The sequence below is a fragment of the Cricetulus griseus genome, unplaced genomic scaffold (assembly GCF_003668045.3).
Source record: "Cricetulus griseus strain 17A/GY unplaced genomic scaffold, alternate assembly CriGri-PICRH-1.0 unplaced_scaffold_30, whole genome shotgun sequence".
Classification (NCBI taxonomy): Eukaryota; Metazoa; Chordata; class Mammalia; order Rodentia; family Cricetidae; genus Cricetulus; species Cricetulus griseus.
The window spans coordinates 130,800-155,468 of record NW_023277031.1 but is presented as its reverse complement, the minus strand read 5'-3'; the positions used below and the strand labels follow the sequence as shown (position 1 = coordinate 155,468).

At 41.7% G+C, this 24,669-nt stretch overlaps 2 protein-coding genes and 1 pseudogene across 19 annotated transcripts in view; 1 reads left to right on the top strand and 2 right to left on the bottom strand.

Moving 5' to 3' along the window:
- LOC113830959 overlaps positions 1-24,669 on the bottom strand; it is a 66,242-nt pseudogene that overhangs the window by 1,977 nt on the left and 39,596 nt on the right.
- LOC118237715 (zinc finger protein 54-like) overlaps positions 1-24,669 on the top strand; it is a 46,843-nt gene that overhangs the window by 19,305 nt on the left and 2,869 nt on the right. The window contains exons 1-3 of one of the 4 annotated variants that reach the window (XM_027434031.2): positions 20,031-20,281; positions 21,825-21,909; positions 22,830-22,956. The exons of the other annotated variants lie outside the window; for them this stretch is intronic. Of the exons in view, the coding sequence (XP_027289832.1) occupies positions 21,904-21,909; positions 22,830-22,956 (133 nt within the window). The 5' untranslated portion in view covers positions 20,031-20,281; positions 21,825-21,903. Of the gene's footprint in view, positions 1-20,030; positions 20,282-21,824; positions 21,910-22,829; positions 22,957-24,669 lie in introns of those variants that run through there. 4 annotated transcript variants of the gene reach the window in all.
- Positions 1,326-19,761, bottom strand: LOC100759173 (zinc finger protein 54). 15 transcript variants are annotated; one of them, XM_035453813.1, is made up of 9 exons: positions 19,627-19,741; positions 19,034-19,138; positions 18,847-18,938; positions 15,809-15,935; positions 14,641-14,737; positions 10,826-10,975; positions 7,270-7,361; positions 5,254-5,380; positions 1,326-3,836 (listed from the first exon to the last, which is right to left on the bottom strand). In XM_035453813.1, the coding sequence occupies exons 7-9, from the start codon at positions 7,297-7,299 to the stop codon at positions 2,338-2,340; spliced, it is 1,656 nt and encodes a 551-aa protein (XP_035309704.1). In that variant the 5' UTR covers positions 7,300-7,361; positions 10,826-10,975; positions 14,641-14,737; positions 15,809-15,935; positions 18,847-18,938; positions 19,034-19,138; positions 19,627-19,741; the 3' UTR covers positions 1,326-2,337. The 15 variants fall into 15 exon arrangements, with proteins under 15 accessions (XP_035309704.1, XP_035309701.1, XP_035309703.1 ...); XM_035453810.1 differs by having other exon boundaries at positions 19,532-19,714; XM_035453812.1 differs by having other exon boundaries at positions 19,577-19,711.

The window sequence follows — 24,669 nt, the reverse complement described above, 5'->3', positions numbered from 1 at the left end:
GTAAGGGACTGTTCTGCTTCTTAGGAGTGTACTCTCCCACACTGGTTCCTATCTGTTTGGTAGAAAGACACTCAGTCTACGCTACAGTTCATGTCTACGCTCTCACTGAGAATTCATCCATCATGGCAGAATAGAGGCTGGTACTGAGTTTCAAGTTGGTCCAGGTCTCCCCCTCCCTTTACCCATTGATAAGGAGAGTAAGTGCCTACTGCGCATAATCTACCACTCACTAAGCAAGGTACAGTGAGCAGGTGGTCATGTCCAGGCTGTCTTCCTCTTCCAGGTTGATCCATCCTAGATCAAGTCCCTGTTACCTACACACAGGAGCCCAGGCATCTCCCCAATGATGATTGGCTCTGGTAATAGGGAAAGAGAGGTGCCAAGTCTTCAGGGTACACTCAGTAGTAGGGGTATGTGGGGCAGCATTACTGAGGACACCCATGGCCAGGCAGGAAGGGCTGGCGCAGTGCAGTGGAGTGAGTCTGCCTGCTAGGAGGTCCTTTCCTAGGCTCCTGAAAAGCCAGGGCAGCATTGCTCCTCAGGAAGAAACTCAAATCCCCAGCTGCTCTGGATGCCCAATCATCCCCAACCTCTTCTGTGCTGCCTGCTCCTAGCTACACCTCCCTAATCCCAACATCCCACCAACAAGGGAAATAAGTCCCTGGGCAGGTGTTTGTATTCAGGAATCTGTACTGTCCTGCCCTCAGGGTTCTGAGAGGATGTGCTCATAGCTGCAACCCCCAAGAGCACTACCTGTGCACATTCACTAATTTCCCTTTTAAAATGGACCTGGTCTACTTTTGATATTTCCTTCTTTTTCTTGGCCTGTCTCTCCAATAAACAAGAAGATGGCAATTACAAAAGTATATTTTCATATGGCTGGTCAGAAGCATGACTTTTGAGATGCACAGAAAAATTAGAGACAAAATTAATTTTGTCTGTATTGCGATTTTTTTGTTTGGAGACAGGATTAATGCAATCCTTGTTGTCTTGGAACTCACTCTGTACATCACAAAGGCCTCTAACTCAGGCAACCTCCAAAGCCTATCTCCTGAGTGAGCCATTAAAGGCTTGCACTATCATGCCTGACACTGTTAGGAATCTTTGGATGTTGAACAAAGAAAAATGTTTTTGACAGCTTTTCCTAGGGTCTGGAGATATCATTTAGTGGTTAAGAACCCAGGCTGCTCTTTCAGAGGGCATGGATTTGATTACCGACACACAGCAACTCATATTTGTCTGAAACCCAATCATTGGGGATTCTGGCCTCCACCCACAGCAGGAATTCAAGCAGTGCAAAGTAAAACACGCAGGCAAAACACACATACTCAGTAAAACATATAGGAAGACTTTATTGCAGGAACATTGAGAAAATATTAATTTGGCATAAACTCTGATATTTTCTAAGATTTAACTCAAAAAAAATTTTCATATGTTTCTTATCTTTATGTTTCTATTATGTATACTGTTGTTATTTGTACACTGAGAATGTCAGAAAATGGCAAGTCACTGTATTGGCAATGGGACTTTTCTTTCCATCTGTTAAGACTTGTAATATGGCTAAAAGTAATGTCAGTCTTGGCATTTGAAAGTTTTCTTTCCAGTATGAATATTCTGACAAGTTCTAAGATGTTTGCATCTAATGAAAGATTTGTCACATTCCTGACAACTCCAAGGTCTCTCTCCAGTATGGACCCTCTGATGTCTTGAAAATGTGACATCCTGGGAAAGGACATCTAGCGTTCAATACATGTGTAAGGTTTCTGCTCAGTGTAAACGCTGATGTCTTCTAAATTGTGCGATCCAGGTAAAGGAGTTGTCACATTGCATAGTTTTGTAAGGTTTTCCCCAGTATTAACTCTCTGATTTGATCTAAGTTGTGAGTTCCAAGTAAAGGACTTGAACATTCTTTGCATTTGTAAGGTCTCTCTCCAGTATGAACTATTTGATGTTTTTTTTTGTTTTGTTTTTTTGTTTTTCGAGACAGGGTTTCTCTGTGTAGCTTTGGAGCCTATCCTGGCACTCGCTCTGGAGACCAGGCTGGCCTTGAACTCACAGAGATCCACCTGCCTCTGCCTCCCGAGTGCTGGGATTAAAGGCGAGCGCCACCAACGCCCAGCTATTTGATGTTTTTTAAGTTATGAGTTCCAGGTAAAGGACTTGTCACATTGCATACATTTGTAAGGTCTCTCTGCAATATCAAGTCTCTCATGTGTTCCAAGTTGTGAGTTCTGGTAAAGGACTTGTCACATTCTATACATTTGTAAGGTCTCTCTCTAGTATGTACTCTTTGATGTCTTATAAGACCTGAATACCAAGTAAAGGACTTGTCACGTACTATACATTTGTTAGGTTCTCTCTGGTACAAATTCTCTGGTGTGCTCTAAGAAGTAAGATCCGGGTAAAGCACTTGTTACATTGCATACATTTATAAGGTTTTACCCCAGTGTGAACTCTCTCATGTGTTCTAAGTTGTGACTTCCAGGTAAAGGACTTGTCACATGCTTTGCATTTGTAAGGTCTCTCTCCAGTATGAATACTTTGATGTGTTCTTAGATGTGAGTCCTGGGTAAAGGATTTGTCACATTCCATACATTTATAAGGTTTTTCCCCTGTATGAATTCTCTGATGTGTTCTTAGATGTGAGTTCTGGGTAAAGGACTTGTCACATTCCATACATTTGTAAGGTTTTTCCCCAGTATGAACTCTCTGATGTTTTCTAAGATCTGAATCACAGAAAAATGACTTGTCACATTGCATACATTTGTAAGGTTTTTCTCCAGTATGAACTGTGTGATGTTTTTTAAGATGTGCCTGCTGGGTAAAAGACTTGCCACAGTCTATGCAATTGTAAGGTCTCTCTCCAGTGTGAACTCTCTCATGTATTTTAAGTTGTGAGTTGTGGGTAAAGGACTTGTCACATTCTTTGCATTTGTAAGGTCTCTCTCCAGTGTGAACTCTTTCATGTATTCTAAGTTTTGAATCACAGATAAAGGACTTGTCACATTCCATACATTTGTAAGGTCTCTCTCTAGTATGAACTCTTCGATGTCTTCTCAGACCTGAATTCCTGGTAAAGGACTTGTCACATTCCATACATTTGTAAGGTCTCTCTGTAGTACAAATTCTCTGATGTGCTCTAAGACGTGAGACCTGGGTATAGGACTTGTTACATTGCATACAACAGTAAGGTCTCTCTACTGTATGAAATCTCTTAAGTCTTCTAAATTGTGAATCCCAAGTTAACGACATGTCACATTCCATACATGTGTAAGGTTTATCCACAATATGTAGGCTTTGGTGTATTTTACAACTGGAATGCTGGGTGAAGGATTGTTCACTAATGTTGCTCTGGCAGGGTTTAATTCCAGTGTGAATTCTCTCATGATCATTGAGGTAGGAGGCAGACCTGAAGCATTTCTTGCAATTCCCACATTGGTATGGATTTTCTTCAATGTAGACTGCTCGATGCAAAATCCTGGTTGCAGAGCTCAAAGTGTCGTCACCTTCTTCTTGCCTGTGCTCCTTGTCTGCAGTGCAGAGTCTCTGTACTTCAGTAAAGTTGGAACTCACATTTAAAAATTTCTCACTGTCTATAGATCGGCAAGGTTCTTCTCCAGTGTACATACTTTCATCTCTATCTGGGTCTGATGAGTCACCAGAGGCATCGCTGTGATTACTGCATGTGTAGTTCTTGGAGTTTTCTGTAGTTTCACTTGTTCTATGATGTGAACATGTGGAGGGGTCATGCAGCACTTTGCCAAGCTCATTACACTGACAAGACTCCTTTTCAGTCTTCACATGGTGACGGACAGGATCAGATTTTTGATACTTCTCTGAAATTGAGTAACTTCAGATTAATAGGGCTTGTGTCAACAATAAATATGGACTAAATGACTGTTTCCCTAAGTTGTTATTTAACCTAAGTAAAACTGGAACTCTTGAGATTAAATCCTAGTAAGGGACAGTTTGCAATCACTATAATTATATGGATTCTCACAAACACGTCATGGCTGCCTTCAAAGGTCAGTGATTTAAAACAGATAACTCATAATTCTCAAAATCTCTACCTGGAAAAAGATCAAAATAATAATTGATGCTTGTGAATTAGCTGTAGGATAGAGAAAACTGAGGGTTTATATTTAGAATACATGTTTCTATCTTTCAATATTTTTCTCAGCAATTAATGAAGAGGAGTGTAATCCCATCCCAGGTTTACAGTATTTATACTTAGTAATGGATGCAAAGACCATATTTTGCCAGAAATCACAGGGTTTAGCTTGTTTCAGCTAGCCTGTCATGCGAAGCTATTGGTTATTTCTGTCAGATTGTCTCAGAGCTCCACACACTACTGTGTTTCTTAATGTTCCTCATAGGGTTATTTTCAGGTCCACTCTGACTCCTGAGATTATTTCACTGAGAATGTATATGCATTCTCCATTGGGAATAATGAAGGATGTAATAGGAAGTTATGCATACAAAGAAGGCAATTACAGAATAACATTACTTCAAAGACCCAAGATAGACTTAAAAATTTGAAATATTATTTGTGTCCAATTTCAACACAATCAAATAAGACTGTATTCTTAATGGAATTAAGTCACCACAACACAGGTGTAATAATGCAGAAAGCCCTCCACAGACATTACAACAGACAGGATGCATCCTGCAGCCAGGACAGTATACTAAGTTAAATGACCAGGAATACTATCAAGTGAAAGTGAACATCAGAAACACATTCTCAGCTCTTGCTTTCTCTTTCATTTGAAGCCTTCACTGTTCTCTTGCTTATTCAAAAGTCCATTCTAGTTGAGGCTACTCCTTTCTCTCTTCTTTCAAGGGCAATCTCATTCATTCCAGACGGTTAGTCACGATTACCTTCCATGCAATAATACACCAGTACTATCAGGCAGTCCATAACCCATGCCAGAACTTTCAGAAATAATAAAGAAGTCTAACACAGTACTGGGCTCAGTATATGACAACATAAAGTAGAGGAACTTAAAATAAGTTATCTATATTGATATTTGTTGTCAAATTGCTCAGTATATTTAGTGTTTTCCATGTTATTTATCTTGAATTTTTCTTACAATAAAAAAATTGTAAGTAATAATATTGTAGTAATAGACAAGAAGCTTTAAGACATGAGTGCAAGTGTTATATGTTACTGAGTCTATGGATGAATCCTAGAACCAAAATAAAATGTGGAATGCAAAAGATAGGTTGGACATTCAAGAAGCAAAATATTCTCACCCACAAAGACCAGGTTGCTGTAATTCTCCAACATCACATCAATGCACAAAGCCCTCTGACCAGAGTCGAGGCATTCCCACTCCTCCTGGGAGAAGTCCACTGCTACATCCCTGAATGTCAACACACCCTGAAATAAAAAAGTATGGTTTGACCAAGTGCTACTTGGATGTGCTTTCCTGGATAGAAGGCAACACAATGTAGAGGAGGAACTAAGATAATTACTCAAAAATAAAATATCTCAATACAGTCCCATTCTATCATGAATGATGTATTTCTGTAAAAACAGGATGAAACAACTGTATTACAAGCAGTATACATGCGAAAAGAAATAAATTTAAGATCTTGACATGGATATCTCTCTGTTATGGATGAGGTGTTTATGTTACATAGGATCCCATTGTAGATGTCTCTGCTTTAAATGCTGTGTCTGTAGATCATTTGAAAACACTGACACATATCATTCCTGTCTGTATTTGTTCCTCATATGACTCTATTCTAACAGACTCAGGTTGGATGTTTGCACTCTAGGTCCAATGTCACACCATAAATTAGGAAAGAGGAAGGCATAGAAGAATATATGACTGATTTTATTGACAAGACTTTTGGGTTTTTTCCACAGTAGCACCAAGTGTAACAGGAGTACATTCACATATAGGGTAAATAGCCTATGGAGTTAATTTTATCACAATATTTGGGTCAGTATAAAGAGAGAAAAATCAGCATCATCAATATTGGTTACAATCCAAAATTTTCCTAAGAATATGCATAAGCCAACCGAGACAAATGACAATTTTAGAAATTTTTGAGAATTTCACTTCACTCACAAACTAATAAAAATTGGGCCGAGACTTGGCAGCACAGGCATTTAGTTCCAGCAATCAAGAGGCAGAGGCGGATGGAACTATTTTAGTTCAAGACCAGCCTGGTCTACAAGAGTGAGTTCCAAGACAGTCTCCAAAACCACAGAGAAACTCTATCTCAAAAAATCAAACACACACACACACACACCACAAAAAAATAGGAATTCCAAAAAAATACATCAAAAATTATTAAGGCATAGGTAAGTGAATCCATACCAGTGAAACTTTGAATAATGCTAATATAAAGAATTTATCAGAAATTAAATTAATACCAAGAAAATAAAATTGCAAATCAACAAATGGGCTAAACAGACAGTTTTCAAAGACAGAAAGTCTGTTGGCCAATAAACATTGAAAAAGTTCTCAGGATCACAAAAAGGTTAACATTGAAATACAAATTAAAACTATGTGGAAATACTGCCCCACCACAGACAGAATGTCTGTTATCAACTAAACTGACAATAAAGGTGAGATAGCACAGGAAGGGAAAAGAAGCCTTATTCACTGTTGATGGAGGGGAAAGTGTAAATTAATACAAATTAATACAAGGTGTAATTAATTAATTGTGGGAAACAATTTGGAGATTACTGAAAAAAAACTGAAGAGAGAACTAACATATGACACAGCTCTTTCACTCCTGGCCATATACCCTAGAGAACAACACCCCCCCACCACCACTATAGATATTTGTACCCCATCTTTGCTGCTGTTTTTATCACGAAAGGGAAAGTACTAGAATCAAAGCTTTATCTATCAACAGATGAGTGAATGTATTATTAAAAGTATATAAAGCTGTGTACATTTCAGCTAAAGAGAAAAAAAATTTCAGGAAAATGAACAGATGTGTAATACTCAGTGCAGTCATCACTTTCAGAAAGAAACACCATGTTTTTGATCACGTGCATTATCTCCCAATCACATGTGTATATAGGAAGAATGTTAATGAGGACACAGTGTAACTTGGAGAAAAGAGAACAGGAAGGTTAAATTATCTGGGACTCAATGCAGGAAATGAACAGCAGTTATGGAAAAGTTAAACTTAAGCTAAGAGCTTTTTTAGTGCTAATTCTGTCAAAGGTTTTTGGGGTTTGGGTGGTGGATAAGTAAATCAAAATATATTCAGCTGTGAAATATGAAATCGCACGTGACGACTGACCTGTGACATACTTACTGGAGAACTACCCATTTCTTACTGTTTCACTTCTTTGAGTTTCTCTTTCTGGAGCAATTAACATATAGCTGAATTGCCTATAAAAAAAATAAAGGGTCAGAATGTACGAATAATACTGAAACCTGTCAGAGAACAATGTCAAATCACATGAAAAGTCCCAAGAAAGAGAATATGACCAGGTGTCTGGTCAATGATCCTAAAGAATGGAGAACATGGAAAGACATTTGAAGTTTGAAGAGAAAAATCACCATCCGAGCACCTTGTTGCACAAAGAACACTACTCTCTTAAAATTGATGGAGACTAACTCAGCAATAACACAATTGATTTCATGAAAACTGCACTGCAGATAATGAATTAGAGGAAAAACACATGCATGAGAGTCAGAGCCATGAGAACATGGGAATAATAACTTTAAAGGGAAGAGTAGATAATTACAGGAGAACTGGAAAGTAATCATCTATGAGAAAGACAGCAAACCACTATTTCTCAAAAACAAAGAAAATGAATACTACCAAAAATCCAACAGCAGAAACATAAAAACAAATCCAGAGGAAATAAAATGCCATGAAAATAAAACAGTCCACACTGAAAATCGAATAGGGGCATCTCAATTAAATAAACAAGCCCTCAAAGGACTCAACATCCTACTCCACAGAAAATATATATATATATATATATATATATATATATATTTGCTTATTGCCGTTTCCCCTGAGAAGAGAAAAGCAAAAAGATAATCAGCATATTTGGTCATCCTCAGGGAAAAGTAAACTTTCCTGAAGGCCTGTGCTGCCACTTAGGCCAGAGCAGTGGAAGGATCCAGGTTTTGTTTCTTGTACAAATTGAACCTAGACCCTCTCTGTGACCCACAGCCCTATGCAACTAATGCTAAAAGCTTTTCCTAGCAGTTTCACTTTATTTCTCTATTTTCCCTTGAAACATGGTCTTTTGTGTAGTGACAACTCTCCTTGAAGTAATGATGTACACCTGACCAGTCTCCAGCTGACGCTTTGTTCGTGCCTCCACCTTCCGGGTGGTTTAAAGGCCGGTAGTATGGTGCACACCTTTAATCCAAGCACCTGGCAGCGTAAGGCAGGGGAATCTCTTTGAGTTTGAGGCCAGGATATTCTACAGATAACCTGGCTGGGAAAAAAATTTTTTTCTCCAGACCCAGCAAAAACACTTCTCCCTATGCTATATTTACACCACAGTGTGCCTTTAAAGATTATGTTTACCATTACACCGTGGGACTCGGAAAAAATACAGTGTCACATTGAAAGAAATTCTGTGGCATTCCTCAGCTATAATCTAAAAGCTCTGCTAACCCAAGTCTCCGTTTCCAAGTGCCACTCTCTTGATTATGGAAGTTTATAACATGGAAATTAGTATGGATGATTGTAAATTTCAAGACCCCTGACGTATCCACCACAGCAAAGAGAATCATGCTTGCACATCTTCAGATAAATTCAAATATTCTATTAGATTATTTTTACAAGAATAAAATCAAATGAAAATACTAGGCTTATTCCATATGATCTAAAATACACCAAGGAAAAACACGCACAGCAGAATCTCGGGGCCGGCTTCCTGATGAGCAGCAGAGAAACCGCTCGCACCCCCGCTCCTCCCTCCCGGGTCCCAGCCCCGCAGCTCCTCTGACCTGGGAGCTTCCAGGGCCGCCGGGCTGCGGTTCCCGCCACTGCGCTGCTGACTGCTGACTTTCCCAGGCCGCCCCGCGAGCGCGGACACCGCGGATCCCGAGGTCTCAGGTCCCCGAGGACCCGCCGCGTCCTCCGCACCCGGCTCTGCAGCACGCGGTTCCCTTCTCTGCAGGTCCCTTAGGCCCTGCCCACTTCTCTTCATCCAGTTCCGGCCCACATGGCTCACAGAGTTCAACAGGGAATGGAGGAATTTCCGGTTCCTTCAGCCTGGATCTTTGGAGACTCCTCCTCCTGGACACTCCCACTTAAAAAATCCACTTTTGGTCTCAAGGTTTGTCAAAAATCGCCTACAGGGGTGGTGGGGAGGCTTGGTTTTCTAGATTAGTTGCCCAACTCCCCCCACCCCCATTCTTTTCTTCTGAGTAGACCTTTGTTACCACCCAACTGGGGACCTGTCCCTCCCACTCCATCTCCTGCTGCCTTCCACACAGCTCCAGCTGGCAGGCTGCCCTGGAACTACTTTGCATAGAATCCCCAAAGGCTTCCTGCCAGCCCAGTCCTTATCTGCATCCCGAAGGATGCTGCACCCTTATATATGACCCCTCTGCGAGTTCTGAACCCTTCAGATAAAGACAGGCAGCATTCCCTGCTTGACCCCCAGCCTCCCGGGCTACATACAGCAAAGGATAACAGAATTCAGATGCCAACTTATGATCAATAAACACAAACAAGGGAAGAAAAAATGAAATACTGCAATTTGACCTTGGTGAGACACTATCTGGAACTTGGATTTTGAAAATGTGCCCAAGTTGTGAAGATCTCCAGAGACAACCATGGAGCCAGACCCAATGAACTGCAAAAGCAGGGTTTTATTTTTCATCCAACCATGACAGGCACCCAGTCTAGCAAGCTGGATGCAGCAGCCTCCTGAGGGAGGGAAGTTCCCTGTCTACTGCTAGGTGTAAAGACAATAGTTACGGGATTACATCAGTAGTTATGGGTTGGTTTCTGATTGGTTGACATTTTAGCATGAAATACCTGTGTGTTAACTACACAAATTGGTTGATTCTGAGGAGAAACATTCTGAAGTTTCTATGGCATTTTCTTGTTACTTGCAGGTATCCTTTTGTACACAGATACCAATAGTTTTTAGAACTGTATCCTGGGGAATGCAGGGGAGGTTTTTGTGGCCAAACAGTTCCCAGGAACCAAGTACCAAGGAGGCTGCTGGGGTGGGGGTGAGGTATTCTGGAGTTTCTTATGTTCAGTTTTGGCCATAGGTTCCAGGAGGCCTGAGGATCTGAAGTTTCCTTGTGTCACAAGCCTATGTGTCTTTTCTGTAGCCTGTCATGGCTGCTAAAGCCAGGGGCTGAGTGAGGTCTGGTCCCTTCAAAAACAAATTGGTGTCCAGAAGTCAGTGGTCCACCCATTGATAAATGCTCAGTGTTGTGTTCATCTTGCATTGTACTGCTCTCACCACTAGATGGAAGTCCTTTATTTTACTAATTCAGAGACACATTAGTCTTTTTGACTCCTGTTAAAGATGCTTTCAGATAAAATATAGGAAAAATGCTTTTTAATGCAGTGGTGAGTGCAGAGGCCTTTACTGTGCCAGTTGCAGAAAATAAACAAATTACATGGCCCCAGCCCTGAAAACTTCACTTACAGCGTCCCTTGTATGGCCCTGGGAACGTTGAGAAAGAGGAGGTGGATAGGGAGTAATAAGGGAAAGACGAGGAATGGCTGAGACCTGCCATTCTCTAGACTCCACACAGCTGTTGTAATCAGTAACCAACAGCAACAGTACTGACCCACATTGACCTCACACTGGATCCCAATCAGTCTAGGAAGGGGAAGGTCTCACAGGGTCCAACTTTACCTCTCAGATGTTGTCTATGGATGGATGGACTATAGGACAAGAATCGCTGCCTTTATCTGTAGTTCTCTGCTAAGCCCATTAGGCTCCAACAGATAGCTCCAAATCCAGAGTCTCACAGATGGCTCCAGTCATGCCCAGTAGGTCTCAAACCTAAATGAATGAATATGAAAACAACACTTTTGTTGAAATTGTGGGCTAGGATAGCGGAGATGGTAAAAAGTGATAATGGACGGTATTTAAGACACACACATACTCAAATACACAAACTCATGTGCATTCTCTCTCTCTCTCACACACACACACATATATATCATATATCATATACTCATATATCACATATATATACATATATATATGACTTACAGCCCTTTGCCCAGCCAACCCAACAATGGCTATGAACAGAATGTCCTACACTCAAGAAAATTGCTCAGTCCATTAGGCTGGATGTCTCAGCTGGTCCTCAATGTGTGATGGAATCACAAGAACAAGCCTGTGTGACACTGAAGCCATGGGTGTGCTGTAAAATAAGCAGACCGGTCGCAAAACCTTCCTTCTTCCATGTCCTTTTATAGGCTTCTACTAGAAGATGTGGCCCAGGTTAAAGTTGTATCTTCCAGCCTCATGGTTATTTTCAAAGACTTGTGTCTTCCCACCTAAAGATATGAGTTAAAGGTGTTTGCCTTCCTGTAAGGGGCCGTGGGCCCAAAACTATGCAGCTTAAAGCCCACCTTTGTAAGCCTTTTAATGACCTTTAAGTTTTCGGCTTAAAGCCAGCTCTGTGAGCCTCCTGTAACCTGTAATTAGATACGGTTTGGCCAAGTGGAACGGCTAACTGCTTCTGTTCCGAGAAAGGGTCTGGAGCTTTTCTGTTCGCTGTTCCAAGGAAGACCACTAGATGTTCCGGCTGACAAGAAGAATGTTCCAGTCCCAGCAAATACCTGATGTTCCTTCTATTATTCCCCCGAATTCTGTTGTTGTAGGGCTATTTACGCCCACTCTAAGCCCCAGTAAATCGAGACCTTGACATTGCACAGACGGACTCTTGTCCTTTCTTGCGCCACTTGGTCTCCTTTCTTTCTCTTGCCCATGACTCTTTCAGGCAGCCCCCCCTTTGGAACCCTGAATGACTGGACCTGCAGGACGGGTCAAGTGGCGCCTGAACAGGGACCCGAAGTACAGTCAGCTGTCGGACGGCGAAAAGACAGCCTGGGACAAAGAGGATCCTGTAGATAGCTAAACTCGAGCTCTCTCCAGGTACCAGGTAAGGTACCAATCACTGCTGTCCAAATGCCATGGGTACTTTCATTAGTAAGGAGTTAAAATTCATAACAGAGTTCAAAATAGCATTCAGGGAGAAAGGAATAAGAGTTAAAAAGAAAGATAAAAAGGAGTAAAAATTAAAAGGGAGAAGATAAAAAGTAAGAGTTAAAAAGAAAGATTTAGTTCATTTTTTCTGTTTTATTAATAAAGCTTGTCTATGTTGGATTTTAATGGGACCAGACATAGCTCCCCAGACCTGGGAAAAGGTTGGGAGAGATTTAGGTAAGATGTATGAGTTAACCCCCCCCCCAAAAAAAAATGTTCCTGAAGTTATTCTTAACTATTGGGCTCTTCTCAGGGATGTCATTCAGAGCCCTGAACTCATTGGTGAGAGGTCTCGCCTCTTGCTGACTGTTAAAGACTTCCTTCAGAAGTCGTGACCATTGTCATGTACAGAAGCCAATGACTGACCTTCCCCTATTCCCTCAGCCTGTGCTCTCACCCTCCCGGGGCTCTGCATACTTGCAAGCCACAGGGTACTCGCTAATCTGCTCATTACTGGCAGCATTTCTTAAAGGTGGTCAAGCTTGGGACTGCAACTTACAGCCTTGGGAGGTGCCACCATGGTTGATGGCTAATTAATGTATATAAATGCTATTGATACAGCCAGACAGAAACTATTTTTGAGACTTATAGAAAAGAAAAGGCAACATATTTAAGCTTAGAATTGTTCAAATTTTGGATGCTCATATTTCAATGATTGACTATAAGCTACATGTTAAAAATTTCAACTAGGGATTTTTCTTTTCTACAAATTGATCATAACCTAGGCAAAAGGAGAAATGTGAGACGTATGCAAGTTATGAATGAATGGTGTGGCCACACCTGGATGCATGATGTGATTGTGAATTTATGAATGGAAATGTCTAAATTGCCTTGGATATAATTAGAGATATTTACATTGCCTCGGGTATTGCTTAAAAAATATCAAAATCACTTTAATAGAGTCAAAAAGAGCATCCAGTTAATGAGTCAATGTCTTAACAGGAAAAATTATGATTTGAGCCCTAGGAGATAGTCAGTTAAAAAGTTAGCAAAAGTTTATAGCATTAGCTTAGAGATATGAGTAATCTATGATACTATAAAATTTGGCAGATGAGAGGATATAGGTTTTACTAAATTTTTATGGTTAAAAAAGGACATCTAGAAAATAAGGGTTAATGCATGATTTTGAGATATGCGTGCCCCTGCCCCCTGGCTGCAAAAATTTCCTAGTGGATCATTTGAAGTGATATTTAGATATGTTTTCCTCCTCTTGAATCCTGGGACACCAGAATCCTCGATATGGGAGAAACATTACCACTTCTTGGACACTGATTCAGGGCATATACTGCCTCTTAGAGAGCCCTGCAATAGCTCTGCATGCTTCTGTCTCCTAATTCATCATTTAACTGTTTAAGAGGCTATTCCTTCTTTCTATATGCCAGTGTATATACCCATTCACACAAGTGTGTGTGTGTGTGTGTGTGTGTGTGTGTGTGTGTGTTTATATATATATATATATATATATATATATTCATGTGTGTTTGTATATATGAATATGTAAAGATGTGTGTACATAGGGGATTTATTGGAATGACTTATCCCTGTCACGATTACATCAAATGACTAGCTGTAAATGCAAAAATCCAAAAATCCAGTAGTTGCTACATCCACAATGCTGGAAGACTCAGATGGTCTTCACTGCATGCTAGATTCCCATATGAACAAGCTTCAAAGTCAGTGAAGGAATAGATGTGGTAAAAAAGAAATGAGCCGCCAGGCGTTGGTGCACATGCCTTTAATCCCAGCACTCGCCAGGCAGAGGCAGGCGGATCTCTGTGAGTTCAAGGCCAACCTGGTCTCCAGAGCGAGTGCCAGGATAGGCTCCAAAGCTACACAGAGTAACCCTGTCTCAAAAAAACCAAAAAAAAAAAAAAAAAAAAAAAAAAGAAAAAGAAATGAGCCAATATGAAGACAATGAGATGCCATCGAATAGACTCATCCAGCAACTGGTGGAAGTAGAAGCAGACACCCACAGCTAAACCTTGAACTGAACAGAAACCCAGATGCAGAGAAGGAGAACTGATGAGCAAAGGGGTCCAGACCTCCCTGAATGTGGGTGTCAGTGAGGAGATTTTATAGTTGGATATCTATGGGGACTCTTGAAGTGGACCAGTACTTAATGCTACCCTAGGAATGGACTTTAGGAGCTCAACCCACATGGAGGGATACTCCCTGAGCCTAGACACAAGGGGGTGGGCCTAGGCCCTATCCCAAAGAATATGACAGACTTTGAAGACCCCTTATGGAAGGCCTCACCCTCCCTGGGGAGCAGAAAGGGCATGGGATAGGTAGGGCGTTAGTTGGGGTGGGGCAGGGGAGAAGGGGAGGGAGAGAGACCTGGGATTGACATGTAAAATAATTTCCCTCCTAATTAAAAAAAAAAAGAAAAAGGAAAGAAAAAAGACAATGAGCCAAACGCTTTATTTTTTCCTGTCATTATATAGACTTACAGTAGAAGGTATGAAGGTGTAACTTCCAGCCAGAAGATTGTTTTCAAAGGTGTATGTCTTCCCACCTCAAAGATGTGGACTATAAGTGGATTCACCCCTTTTAACAAAGCAAAAATTATATTTTACAGGAATTCCATCCATATCTGAATTGTAATTTATTCCAGATGAAGTGAAGTCGACAACCAAGAGTAGTCATCAAACTGAATAATGCCAGAAATTACATCTATAAAATCTCACCAATGGGTGTTGGTGGCGCACACCTTTAATCCCAGCACTTGGGGGGCAGAGGCAAGTGGATCACTGTGAGTTCGAGGCCAGCCTGGTCTCCAGAGCGAGTGCCAGGATAGGCTCCAAAGGTACACCTTTGTTTACAATTTGCATCTGTTCAATTTAGAGCTACCAAAATAGATTGGTTTGACCAATAACCATTGCTAAATTCTTACAATTAAATTTGGTAACTAATGAAAAAAACAAACAAACAAAACAACAAGAGGATTTCAACATCGAAAACTTGTTCTCAACTCTGGCTTTCTCTTTCACTTGAAGCCTTCACTGTTTGCCTGCTCATTCACTAACCCACCCTAGCTGTGGTTCTCTCTCCTCTCCACATTCCAGGGCAATCTCATTCTTTCCAGACAGGTGACCTTGCCTGGCCTGATACAATAATCCACATGTTCTTTGAGACAGCAATGAGCCACGATTGAACTTTTAGAAAGAATAATGGATGTGGAGCTTTAAGATATGAATGGAAATATTATACACTACTGAGTCCATGGATGAATCTTGGAACCCGGATGAAGGGTGGATGACAGCTCTGATATGGAAAATGGAAAGAGAAAACTGAATAGCATGAAAATGCTCTCTCTTTTTTTTTTTTTTTTGGTTTTTAGAGACAGGGTTTCTCTGTGGCTTTGGAGTCTGTCCTGGAACTAGTTCTTGTAGACCAGGCTGGTCTCGAACTCACAGAGATCTGCCTGCTTCTGCCTCCCGAGTGCTGGGATTAAAGGTGTGCACCACCACCACCCGGCTGAAAATGTTCTTTCCAACAACTAAACTTTGCCTTGACTCTCGTTGGGTTTTTTTCAGCACAGCTTAACAGATTTTACATTTTATGAAGTCAGAACAAACAAATGATGGGTGATGAATTCTAGAAGCAAAATGTTCTCACCCACAGACAGCAGGTTGTTGTAATTCTCCAGCATCACATCAATGTACAATGCTCTCTGAGCAGAGTCCAGGCATTCCCACTCCTCCTGGGGGAAGTCCACAGCTACATCCCCAAATGTCAACAGATGCTGAAACAAAAACATATGGTTTGACCACTTGCTACCTGGATGTCTTTCCTGGATATATAGAGATGGAATGTAGCCGAGTGATGGTAATTACTAAAAATGATGATTTCTAATACAGTCCTATTCTATCATGAATATTCTAACTCTGTGAAAACAGGATGACACAAGTCTTAAAAGTAAACAAGCGGCAGTGGAGATGTCTCGGCGCTTGATGCACTATAAAATCTCCTTTCTGCACAGCGGCACTTGGGAAACACCAAACGGCTGATGACGCCAGTGCAGCAGGAGGGCCTGGAGGACCCGGGCCTAGAGGGCCAAGGTGGGCTTCCAGAGGCTTCTGCAATGGTCTCAGGGGCCGAGGCCCTGGCAGTGGTCAAAGTTGCAGGGTTGTGATGGTAAAGCCAAAGACAGGGAGTAGATCCTTGTCACCATGCTGGGCCGCCTGGTTAAGGACATGAAGATCAAGTCCCTGGAGGCGCTCTACCTACCCATTAAGGCTTTTGTCGCTACTGGGGACTACAACGGTCATGTTGGTCTTGGTGTCAAGTGCTCCAAGGAGGTAGCTACTGCCATACCAGGGGCCATCATCTTGGCCAAGCTTTCCTCTGTGCCTGTGTGGAGAGGCTACTGGGGAAACAAGATTGGCAAGCCACACTCACACTGTTCCATGCGAAGTGAGAGGCCTCTGTGGCTCTGTGTTGGTGCCTCTCGTGCCTGCCCCCAGAGGCATGGCATCGTCTCTGCTCCTGTGCCCACAAAGCTGCGGCTGCTGGCCTCTATTGATGACTGTTACACATCAGCCAGGGGCTGCACTGCTTACCTGGGCAACTTTGCCAAGGCCACCTTTGATGCCACCTCCAAGACCTACAGCTACCTGACCCCCGACCTCTGGAAAGAGACTGTGTTCACCAAGTCTCCTTATCAGGAATTCACTGACCATCTTGTGAAAGCCCACACCAGAGACTCTGTTCAGAGGACCCAGGCTCCAGCTGTGGTGACCACATAATGGTTTTTATCCAAGAAAAATAAAATGAATTAAGTCGGGAAAAAAAAAAAAGAAAGAAGTATACAAGCCGGGTAGTGGTGGTACATGACTTTAATCCCTGCATTAGGGGAGGAAGAGGTAAGCAGATCTCTGTGAGTTTGAGGCCAGCCTAGTCTACAGAGAAAGTTCCAGGACTGCCAGAGCTACACAAGGAAACTCTGTCTTGAGAAAAAACAAACAAGCTTTTTTTTTTTTTTGCCATGGGATAAACGACACCCTGTCTCAATAAACAAACAGGCAGTATACATGAAACAAGACATACATTTAAGGTCTGGACACAGTTATCTATGTGTTACAGATGCTGTGTTTATGTTACACAGGATCACAGCAAACATGTCTCAGAAGGAAAATTCATGATGAAATAATGTTCTTTAAATGCTATACCTACAGATCATGCTAAAACATTGACACCAATCAAGCATATGTTTACTTGGGCCTAACATAAATCTATTGTAACAGGTTCAGATGAGATATTTAACTCTAGGTACAATGACATATCATACAATAACAAAGGGGTAGGTGTAGAAGGCAAAACATATGACTGATTTTATAGACAAGATTATTTTTTCCACAGTAGCAAGGATGAAACAGCACTACACACTGCTAGTTTTAGCATTAACATATAAGATAAGCAGTTTATGGAATTAATCTGATGAGAATATTTGGGTCACTATGCAGAGACAGAAAAATCGGTATCTGCCATATTTGATGTAATCCAAATTTTTCCTAAGAATATGCATACGCCAAAAGAGGCAAATTACAATTTCAGAAGTTTTGAAGGATATTTCACTTCGCCCCTAAAGGGTAAAACAATTGAAGGAAGTTGAAAAGCACATCAAACACTGTTTATGGTATACCTAAGAGAATCAATACCAGTGACACCTCGGATAAGGGTCACAGCAACAATTTACCAAAAACTAAAATAATTAAATTCCCAAGAAAGCAAAAGCTTTCAGAATTCCAAAACGCCACCATGGAAATGCAAAGTAAAGCTACTTTGAAATAGTGCCTCACCCCAGGCAGAATGACTATCACCAACTACTAACCTGACAAGAAATGTTTAAGGGGATATGGAGATAAAGCATCCTTATTCACTGTTGATGGATGGGAGGGTGCGAATTATAACAGAGATTGCAGGAATCAATTTGGATAGTATTGAAAAAAGTTGAAGAGAGACCTAACATACGACCTAGCTCTTTCACTCCCTACCATATACCCAGAGAACACCTCAACCCACCACAGAGCTATTTATACCTCATGTTTCCTGCTATTTTAATCACCAAAGGAAAAGTACTGCAATCAAACTAATTACCTATCAACAGATGAATGGATTATGAAAATTGTATAAAATGGAATACTATTCATCTGGGGAGGAAAAAAGGACTCAAAAAGGGATATTGACTGTGGTCATACACTTCTAGAAAGAAGGCACCACATTTACCCTCATTGGCAGAATCTGCCCAATCATATATGTATATTGAAACAATGTATATGTGGGCAGAGTAAAACTCAGAGAAAAGAGAACAGCTAAGAATAAATTATCAGGGACTGAATACAGGTAATGAACACCAGCTATGGAAAAGGATATTAAGCTAAGAGCTTTTCTAGTTCTAATTCTGTAAAGGTTTTTGGGGTGTGGGTGGTGGGTATGTAAATCTTCTGTTCCCTGTGATGACTCTACCTGAATGAACTACGTTGAGTTGTATAGTCTTTGGGTCTGCTTAATTTCAGTGTGTGATTTTGTTGTTTCTCTGTTTGCAGAATCGTTCATAAATAAAATTTCAAAGAATTGTCAGAAGCAGGGAATTAAAGGCTTTCAAGACATAAATGCATTACATCTTTAGATAAAGAATGGAACGGACCACTGACCTGCAAGAGCTTTTCTGGAGAATCAGCCATTTCTTGTGGTTTTTCTTCTTTGAGTTTCTCTTTCAGGAGTAATGAATAGATGGCTTGCTTCCCTTTCGAATCAAAGGGGAAGAGTTAGAATTAATACTGAAAGCTGTTACTGAGCAACGACAAACTACCTGAAAATATGCAAGCAACAGAATTGTACCAGACGTCTGGTCAATGATCCCAAAGTCAGGAGAGCATGGAAGACACCTGAAGCTTGAAGAGAAAACCACCATCACGCATCTTCTTATACAAAGAAGACTACTGCCTTAAAATGGATGGAGACATAAGTTCATTTCAAGGTAGTCACCAATAAACACGATTGATTTCACTGGAGCAGCACCGCGGACAGTAAATTAGAGGGGAAACATACACAGGAGAGTCAGAGGAATCATCCATGAGCACGTGGGAAATAGTAAATTTCATGTGAAGAATGGACGCAAAAAGGAGAATTTGGGAAAAACCATCCATGAGAAGGACAGCAAACCACTATTTCTCAAAAAGAAATTAGAATTACTACCAATAATCCAAAGAGCTACAACATAAAAACAAAACCATAGGAAATTAAAAAGCCATGAACAAAAAAACTAGCCACACTGAAAATTAAAGTAGAGAATCCTCAGTTAAATGAACAAGCCCTCAGATTAAATACGTTCAGCACCTGGCCCAGGCGTTCCACGCCTTGGCGCAGGTTCAAAGGACTCACATCCTGCATCACAGATACTTGCTCCCCATGTTCACTGCTGCTCTGCTCACCATAGCCAAGAAACAGGCCACAGGGAACGGACACTCCGCAGCTTCCGTAGTCTCCACTTGGGACTCAGCTTCCGGTCCCGTCGCCCCTTCATTCCCGCCCACGCTGCAGTCTTCACTTCTTCCCAACCAATGGGCCACATCCTCCCACCCGCTACTTCCGCTCCAGTGACCGCCCCTCCCCCTCGGTCTCCGGCCTGTGCGGAGTCTGCGCAGAGCGGGTGCAGGGCGGCCTGACTGACAGCTGAGCTGTGTGCGAGGCGGCGGGAGATGCAGGGGGAGGGGGCGGGGACGCTAAACCGGAAACGGCGGTGGGGAGGGTGCTGGGCTTCAGGGGAATGCATTGGAAGGAGGGGGGAAGTGGGAGGGGTTAACGATGTGACGTAAACGGAAGTCGGGACACCTAACGAGAGAGGACCAGGAAGTGATCTCAGGAGCCGCAGCCCGCAGTGCCGAGTGCCCGGTTCCCTGTCGTTGCTCGGGGTCCTGCACGGTGGGAGCCGCGCGCTGCAGACCCGGGTGCGGAGGACGCGGCGGGTCCGCGGGGACCTGAGACCTCGGGATCCGCGGTGTCCGCGCTCGCGGGGCGGCCTGGGAAAGTCAGCAGTCAGCAGCGCAGTGGCGGGAACCGCAGCCCGGCGGCCCTGGAAGCTCCCAGGTCAGAGGAGCTGCGGGGCTGGGACCCGGGAGGGAGGAGCGGGGGTGCGAGCGGTTTCTCTGCTGCTCATCAGGAAGCCGGCTCCGAGATTCTGCTGTGCATGTCTTTGCCTTGGTGTGTTTTAGATCATATGGAATAAGCCTGGTATTTTCAGCTGATCTTCTCATTGCCAAAATATCCTTGTAAGAATGATCTAATAGGATATTTGAATTCCTGTGAACATTTGCAAGTATGATTCTCTTTGCTGTGGTGGAGACGGCAAACCTCTAAATTTGCAATCATCCATACTAATTTCCCTGTTTAAGAGAGTGGCACTTGGAAACGGGGACTTGGATTCGCAGAGAGCTTTTAGATTATACTCTTAACAGCGATGCCTGCAAATGTCATGAATCTGAATGTAAACCTTTTCGCGAGATCCGCACTATCCTTGTAAATATTAACGTTTTTGTTTGTTTTGTTTTTGTTTTGTTTTTGAGACAGGGTTTCTCTGTGGCTTTGGGGGCTGTCCTGGAACTAGCTCTTGTAGACCAGGCTGGTCTCAAACTGACAGAGATCCACCTGCCTCTGCCTCCAGAGTGCTGGGATTAAATGTGTGTGCCACCACCGCCTGGCTGAGCAACAGTTTTTTAAGAAGCACTTTGACCTTGAAGACTCTATAGAAAACAGTGGTTGTTTCACGTGATCTCTAGAATTGTTTTGCTGAAGGGAAATTGTAGCCCTTCCATGACTTTGGTCACAAGACACTTCAGGCACACCTGAGGCTCTTGTGTTACTGTGTATTACAAACAATACATAATAAAGGACTAAAATCTTGAGGGCATGTGATGCTCTCCTCTAGTAAGAAAGATAAATTAGATGAGGGACCTTTGCATGAGGAAATACTTTGTGTAACTTTCAATGAATAAACTTTTGCATCACTGATCAGTTCATCAGAGAGGTAGGATCTTCCTGCTGCCACATAGGCCTCCAATTTTCATCTTTGAGTGACTTTTTTCTTCAGTTGACACAGAAACATGGTACACCCTGACATTGCAGAGTGGCATCAGTGTGGTTTCTGTGACTGAGAATTGTTTCCTTGTAGTCTCCCTTGCTGCTCCTCAGTATTTCATGACAAACTAATCTGCAAGTGTGTGAGCTTTGTGTGAGTGAGTCCACATCCCACAGAATAAAGTGGAATCCTCAAAGGAAAAGGAGAATTTTCATAAATGTTCTCTCTTCTTCATGTGTGTCCCTTTGGGTGGTGTAAGCATCTATCATTATTGGTCCGTGGTCAATTCAGAACCTCACTAGTGTGTGACATCCTTCGTCTTCCCAATCTTTCACTTCCATTTCTGCCCATTGGGTTTGACTGAGCTGTGTTTGTAAGTGGGATTCAAGAAATGCTAACTAAAAGTGCTTTCTAAATATTTCCAGTATTCTGACACAGCATGACAGTTAGGAAGTCATTTGTATAATCCTGTCCTTAGTGTTCTCTTCATCTACAGAGCACAGCACTGTGTTAGAAATCCAGGGGCTTCCTGAACAATCTCTTTCTCATGTGCAGGTTCACTGATCACCCAGACCTGCTCACCTGTGCCGCAGAGCAGAGGGGCCTGGAAGGAGAGAGGAGACAGAAGCTAAAGATGCAGGTATGGTGGAGGGATTGGAGAAGGAGGGGGAAGGGATGGAGTGAGTGGGGAAATGGGACAGGAAATCAGTTCAGCCACATTCTGTTTCACTGGAAAGAATTCTGGAGCCTTTCACTGGCAAAAACCTCCTCAGGATTATCCTAATGTCAGCAGGAGAAGACTTTCTTCAGAACAATTGATAACGGTGTCTTCCCTCGATTTTTATTCTTTGGGAGTGAAGTGAAATAGTCTTCAAAAGTGCTGAAAGTGCTATTTGTCTCAGTTGTCTTATGCATACTCTCAGGAAATTTTGGATGACATCAAATATTCCTGATGCAGATTTTACTATGTGTTCATGGTGGCTAAAATACTCATAAAATTAATTCCATATAGTATTTATCCTATATGTCAATGTTAAAATTGACAGTATGTCATGCTATTACAATCCCTACTACTCTGAAAAAAAATGAAAACTCTTTGTTTATAAAATCAGTCCTATATTCTGCAGTCCATACCTACCTACTCCTTTGCTACTTAATGGTGGGGCATTGTACCTAGAGTGTAAATATCCCCACGGAGCCTGTTTGAATAGAGTCGTGTAAGGGCCAAGTACACACAGGATGAATTCAGTGTCAGTGTTTCAGCGTGATCTAAGTTACATAGCATCTAAAGACCACTTCCTCATGAATTTGCCTTCTGAGACATTTCTCCTGTGGGACATGAACACAGCATCCATAACATATAGATAACCATGTACAGACCTTAAGTGTATTTCTTGTTTCATATATACTGCTTGTGAGACTCTTGTGTCAATGTGTGTACACAGAGTTAGAATGTTCATGATAGAATGTGACTGTATTGGAAGTCATACTGTGTGTCTCCTTTTAGCCAGGAAAGCACTACCAGTTAGTGCTTGGTCAACCCTTACTTTTTTGTTTCAGGGTCTGGTGACATTCAGTGATGTGACTGTGACCTTCTCGAAAGAGGAGTGGGAATGCATGGACTCTGCTCAGTGGAATTTGTACACTGATGTGATGTTAGAGAATTACAACAACCTGGTCTTTGTGGGTGAGAACATTTTGCTTCTAGAATTCCTAACACGCCTTTTGTTTGTTGTTACTTCATAGGTTGTAAAATCTGTGAAGCTGTCCTGTAAGAACTAACAGTAGACAAGGCAAAGTATAGTAGTAGGAAAGAGCATTTTCATGCCATTTAGTTTTCTCTTTCAATTTTCCATTTTTAGAGCTGTCATCCAACCTTCATTTTGGTTCCAAGATTCATAGGTAGACTCAGTAGCATATAAGGTTTCTACCATATCTTAAAGCTCCCTGTCTTTTATTGCAATAGATATGTTTTTTTTTAAATTTATTTATTAGTATACAACATTCTGCTTCCATGCATATCTGCACACCAGAAGAGGGCACCAGATCTCATAATGGATGGTTGTGAGCCACCATGTGGTTGTTGGGAATTGAACTCAGGACCTCTGGAAGAACAGTCAGTGCTCTTATCCCCTGAGCCATCTCTCCAGCCAACATGTTTTTAATTGTGAGAAAAATTCAAGATATACAAACTGGAAATACAGACTGTTCTGAAAAATTTGATAAGAAATGTCACTGGAGGAATCCTGTTTAAATTCCTCTGCCTTCTGTTTTCATGTACTGAGCATAGGACCATCTTAGACTTCTGTTCAGTCATGTTTCATTGCTGTCTCAAAGAACATGTGGATTATTGTATCAGGCCAGGCATGACCACCTGTCTGGAAAGATTGAGATTGCCCTGGGATGAGGAGAGGAGAGAGAACCACAATTAGGTTGTACTAGTGAATGAGCAGGCAAACAGTGAAGGCTTCAAGAGAGAAAGCAGGAGCTGAGAATGTTTTTGCGGTGTTCAATTCCACTTAAAAGTATTCCTGATCTTTTAAGTTAGTGTCAGATCCTGGCCCATGGATGCCACCTGTCTGTTGTAAGTGTTAGAAGGCATTGTCTCATTACACCTTAATCATGGTGACATAACACTAGTACACAATTCAGTTGTCTTTGATTAATCTGAAGTTGGACAGTTTGCAAAATTTTAAGTCTAACATGAGTCTGTGAAGTATGATTATTCTTTAATCGCCTTCCCTCTATACATATCTTCATATTTTACCTTCCTTGTTCCCAACGACAAATACACAGGCACCCTTCTGGGAAATAGTCTCAGCAGTCAGTGTACAGAGTGGACCTGAAAACAACCCTATGAGGAAAGTTAAGAACACAGCAGTGTGTGGAGCTCAGAAAGGGAAGGATAGAAATAAGCAATAGCTGCCCGTGACAGCCCTTCCTCAATCCAGCTGGAGGCTCTGATGTCTGGCATCATGCTGCCTTTGCATCCATTACTTTTCAGGAAGGTGATGGTTCTTTATTTTCTAGAGAAAGAAAGAAACCTGTGACGCTTTTGAGTAAGACTATAAAAAGGAATTAGGTCTTCTGAATGGTAGTCTTTATTGTCTATCATTTAGTATCAATTCTGAGAAGAAATATTTAAAGATGTATTCATGTATTCTAAATATAATCACTTCGTGAGCACTAACAGAAAGCTAACTTATGGCCATCAGTTATTTATTCCACCCTTTTCCAGTTTGAGATTTTTGATAAAGATATCTGTTATAACTCACTGACCTTTGAAGGCTCTCATGCTGTGTTTGTTAGAATCCATACATCTACAATGAATCAAAACTGTTCATTACTAGGAACTCTAATTTCAATAGTTGCAGATTCACCTATATTAAGTGACAACTTA